The 5,025-nt window shown below is 36.1% G+C and overlaps 1 protein-coding gene across 1 annotated transcript; it reads left to right on the plus strand.

The window, feature by feature from the left end:
- Positions 1-777: 777 nt before the first annotated feature.
- Positions 778-4,795, plus strand: LOC140334092 (avidin-like). The gene is made up of 4 exons (XM_072416207.1): positions 778-926; positions 1,955-2,165; positions 3,551-3,671; positions 4,665-4,795. The coding sequence occupies exons 1-4, from the start codon at positions 864-866 to the stop codon at positions 4,702-4,704; spliced, it is 435 nt and encodes a 144-aa protein (XP_072272308.1). The 5' UTR covers positions 778-863; the 3' UTR covers positions 4,705-4,795.
- Positions 4,796-5,025: the final 230 nt, after the last annotated feature.

Here is a 5,025-nt window from a genome sequence, read left to right on the forward strand (position 1 = left end):
GGGTTCCATTTCACCTTAAAATCAAATTCAAGCTCCTCTGCTTTGCCTTCAAATCCCTCCACAGTTCTTGTCCCACTTACCTTTCTGACCTGATAGAAAAATTCCCTACCTGATCTCTTTGCTCCTCCAATGACCTAATAATGACTTCCTCACTCATAACCTCATCATATGCACTGATTATATGTAGAGCTGTCCTGACTCTCTTGAATGGTCTTCCTCCTACTATTTGGCTTGCTCCTACTTTCTGCACATTCAAAAGCACTCTTAAAACCCATCTTTTAAAACTTGCCTCTTAAATCACCACTACTCACCCACTAATCCATACCCCCCTCTTCTTAAATTGTAAGCTTTTCTGGACAGGGTCTTCTCCTCCTCCTGTTTCACTGTCTGTATCTGTCTGTCATTTACAACCCCTATTTAATGTATAGTGCTACTTAAATATTTTTACTGTTATTAGAGTTATTAATAATAATAATAATTATTATTATTAATAATATTATAATATTAATAGGGAGTTAATTGTAATACCATGCAACAAGTAAACAGGAGATGAAAGGACCCATTCAGAGTCAATTAAATGATCATAGCCAAGTAGGCACACATTTCATAACTTCATTAAAAAATGTACTACTTGAACTAGGTGATTATTATATGCGTCTTTGAGGTGGAACAATTCTGGCATTAGGAAACATGGTGGATAATTTCTAAACTGTGTTATTTTATGACTTAAGTCACCAACCGACAATACGTCATACAGGATTTGGCAAACTGACCTGCAACTTCCAAAAATGAGTCATCCAGTTCTATAAATACAGCCACACTGTTAAGCTGGAGAACTCAGATTCTTGAGAGGTACCTTGAGGATGAAGAACCTGGCAGTAGTGATTTTGGCTCTCCTGGCTGTGGCCCTTTGTACCCATGGAAAGGTAAACTTACAGAAAGGTAGCCTTTTAATATTTTTTTTTATTTAATATTAAATTATTTTTTTAAATTTATTTTAATTTGACAATTTTAAATATAATTACATACAAGAAAGTGTAGGGGTGAAGTGATACATTGTGTTAGTTAACCTTAAGTCTAACTTCAGCCAATAGTGACAGTTTAGGGCATTATATATTAAAAATTTAAGGTTTTTTCTTCTCTTTGTGTCCCATTGTGAAAGATTATCCTTTACCTTCTCTCCCTATATTATCCATATAAGAAATAGGGGTGCTTAGTTTTGGGGCAGTAACACACAGCAATAAAAAAACACCTTTACTCTAACCTTGCCTTATTTTACTAAAATGTTTCACTTTTAGTTTAAGATATTCTATCAATCTGTATGATTGTGAATTGACAGAGGTTCTAATATATTTCCATTCGAACCAAAACAAAATGAAAAGTTCAGGCTAATTTAGGTTATGATACCAGAACCTGCCCACAGAGAGGCAACCTGCCCACCTTCCTGAGCCTGCAGTTCTTTATGGGAGACATGGTCCCCAGCTGGCCGGTGCACCCTCTTCTCCTGACCCCGTGGGGGGGGGGGGGGGGGACCGGCCAGAGCCACGGACCACCAAAACATTCTTTGCAAAATAGGAATAGGCACAAATACCCATTACCCAAAAAAGAGAGGGAACGGTGTTCCACCTGTGCCCGCCCCACTACACCCCTGCCTATACATGAGCGCAGAAGGCAGTAACTGAAATTCCTTCACAAAACTTGGAAATTATTTTTTTTTATGTCTGTTGTTTTAGCACTGTATATTGTAATACTAAATGAGGTATTAGTTATTAGTATAATATAAAAAAACTAAAGCACAATTGGACAATGGAGGAAGGTATTACCATATCTTTTCTGTTCATGCCTGTACCCATACATTCCCAAAAGAATATGTACAGTGTACACATAGCATGCAAGAAGAAAACACCTATTTGTTCCTAAAAATTTTTTTATGAACGTACTTTGTTTGATGTAGGTTACACGGTGCAGCCTGGCTGGTAAATGGAAGAATGATCTTGGCTCTAACATGACCATTGACAAAGTCTTCAAAAACGGAACATTTCTAGGCAACTATCTGACAGCTGTGACCGCCACTAACCGATCAATTACAGTATCGCCTTTGGTTGGAACTCAGCAACTTACTGATCTTCCCACATTTGGATTTACAGTGCAGTGGAATTTTTCTAGTAAGTGATATTTCCTTACCAATTATGTTGCTTTGTTTAGTTGATCTTACATACCTGAAAAACATAAAATTAACCAATTGAGAAATTTTTACAAAAAATATTCAATAACTCTCTCTCATTTTTCTCTACAACTTCTAAAAGTACCTGAATTAGTCTTGATATCAGTGGACTTGAAGAAAGAACGGCAGCACTGCATTCCAGCCAGTCCACATTTTTACAGTGCAAATAACCGAACACTAGAGACCTCTTAATAGGGCAAGAGAGCAGTGTTGACCTCAGAGTTCTATCGCACCTTTTTTTTTCCTTGTCACAGCCTAGGAAAGGACCTACACTAGGCTGCAGTGTTCATCTGCAACATCGCTTACAGTCAGGGGTGTAGTGGGGCGGGCACAGGTGGGAATGCCAAGCCCTCTCTTTTTTTGGGAATGGGTGTGCCCTCTCATTTTTTACAAAGTATTCTTTGGTGGTCCGTGGCTCTGGCCGGTCCTCCCAACCCTGCGGGTTCAGGATAAGGACTCTGTTGGGGGATTGGGGGTGCACTGGCTAGAGCAGCCGACCATGTCACCCTTGAGTGGGTGGGTTCTAGTATCATGATATCACTCTGGAGGAAGTGTCTTCCCTTTTGAGTGGCACAGGCAGGGGTGTAGTACTCTTCTATTTTCGGCCCACAGTTATGTCCTGGCAGCAATGCATGAATACCAAAAAGGGATAAACAGAAATATAATTCTTGGGGCATGTAAAGGCAGCAAATATATGTGTTTCAATTCTGCATCAAGCTAGTTGTTGATTGGAACTTATTATTTCAAGATTGTGAGTATCTGAAAATAAAATATTCCCTATATTATCTCTCAACAAATATCATAATAGAAAATGACTGCTATTTTTCCATTTATCCTACAAACCTTTTTTATTTGTTGACATTACAAAAAAATAAAGAGCACAAAACAAAAGTGAAACAATCTCTGTAAGGTAAATATCGCAATAATAACTTCAACTAATAAATATTTTTATGGTGTATTTATTCAAATACACCTTCCCTTTAGTATTGGAGCCTTAGATTCTTGGGAGATTTTAAACTGTTTTTAGAAAGTGTAACAACTTTAAGGAAATTTTGAGCACTGTTTTCAGAGATCAAGCCGGCAGATATGATAATAGTAAGAAGACATACCATTATTACCCATTCCAATTTTCAAGCTTTAGTTATACCAATAAAATTGTCCTTAAATAATTATATGTTCTTTGTTTTTGTTTTTTTTTTAAATATCAGCTCTAGGCATTCTGAGGAGGAATTTAATGTTGCTGTGTGGTAATAATTTTAGAATATAGCACTTGTTCATGTGTCAATAACTCCAACAATTGTAATCTCCATTCTTTTCCTTTGACAGATTCTATTACTGTTTTCACGGGTCAGTGTTTCCAGAACAATTCTGGGCAGCCAGTTCTTTATACCACCTGGCTTCTGAGATCAGAGACTTCAAATTTTCAGAATAATTGGTCACAAACAAGGTACAGAGAGATGGTGGCACCAGCAAGGGACATATCCGGGGTCTGGCATAACATATATTTGAGTATAAGCAAGGCTCTGTATACCAGTTTGTACACAAGAAGGACTTCGCAAGTAATAAAAGAAACCCATGGGTTGTGTGCATTAGAGAAGTGACACATTAGGTTTTAAAAAATTGGCAAAACTAATAATGTGGTTTGTCAAAATGCATATAACAGTAATGCTGCATGTAAAGAAATGTCCTTAAAGTATTTTTTTTGGTATTGAGTAGAGTGTTAGAACATCAGTTAAGCATTTATAGCTGTGTGTATTAAAACTCCTTCTTGGGAGATTCACTAGCGTCTAAGATCCCTATGATCTGAGCTCAATGTGAAGGAAAATCCAAACATTTGAGTTGTCTTCAAAATGTATAGGCAATTATTCAATAGAGACACTATAGATTTGTCTCATTAGGATCATGAACAATCACATCAGGCAACAAATATAGGTTTGTATGGACCCTTAGATAGGATTTCCCTTACTTGTGTCTACAGGACAGGAAATTAAATCTGCCCAACCGGACACATAGTAAAGTAACTAACAGGAGTTCTAACTATCCCTACCCTATGTTTTAGTTTTACACATTTTTTTATTGATTTTTATTGAGCTGAGGATAATCTGAATTCACATGCTAGCAAGGCTGAAAGAACAGCAAAGAACAGAAACAAACATTAGGCTCTATTATTCTTCTTAGCATTACAGCAAATCCATCCAGGAGTATCATAGATAACAAGTCTGCCTTTTCTTAAGCATTGTAAGGATAGGGATATGAAAATGGTTTATTCTTTCTTTTTGCATGCTTTTATTACATTATATAGAGCCACTATAAAAATCCAACACATTATTAATAAAATTACCAATTTGGTTTTCTGCTTAACAGATCTTTACAAAATGAATGTAGCATTTTACAATATTGATTTCTGACTTGAAAATAATAAATGTTTCTATTTTTTCAGAGTTGGATATAATGTATTCCACAAACTGGAAAAGAAATGAAGATAATTGATCTGCTCCAGAATAAAACAACATCTTTATAAAAGTCTGTAATGCATTGAGATTGATTATAAAAAACATTTTCCTTAAACAAGGCTTTATTATTTCCTATTTTACATTTCATGTTTTCTTTGACATTTATTTTTTTATTTCTTACATGAACATCCATTCTGGTTGCCATAAATGAGTTGCATATTTCCACCATGAATATGTCTATTGCTTTCAGTTTAATTGTACAACTCTCAGTTTACATGTTCTACAACAACCCACTAGTTGTGGTGGTCTTGTCACGCTACATAGTTATAGTAGGTTAGGTTGAAAAAA

The sequence above is a fragment of the Pyxicephalus adspersus genome, chromosome 6 (genome assembly GCF_032062135.1).
Source record: "Pyxicephalus adspersus chromosome 6, UCB_Pads_2.0, whole genome shotgun sequence".
NCBI classification, from domain to species: domain Eukaryota; kingdom Metazoa; phylum Chordata; class Amphibia; order Anura; family Pyxicephalidae; genus Pyxicephalus; species Pyxicephalus adspersus.

Bases quoted from the DNA above. Each gene is read 5' to 3' on its own strand.
- LOC140334092 (XM_072416207.1), top strand. From the start codon at position 864: ATGAAGAACCTGGCAGTAGTGATTTTGGCTCTCCTGGCTGTGGCCCTT. The intron at 2,166-3,550 runs GTAAGTGATATT...TTCCTTTGACAG, and splicing joins AGTGCAGTGGAATTTTTCTA to ATTCTATTACTGTTTTCACG. The intron at 3,672-4,664 runs GTACAGAGAGAT...CTATTTTTTCAG, and splicing joins AATAATTGGTCACAAACAAG to AGTTGGATATAATGTATTCC.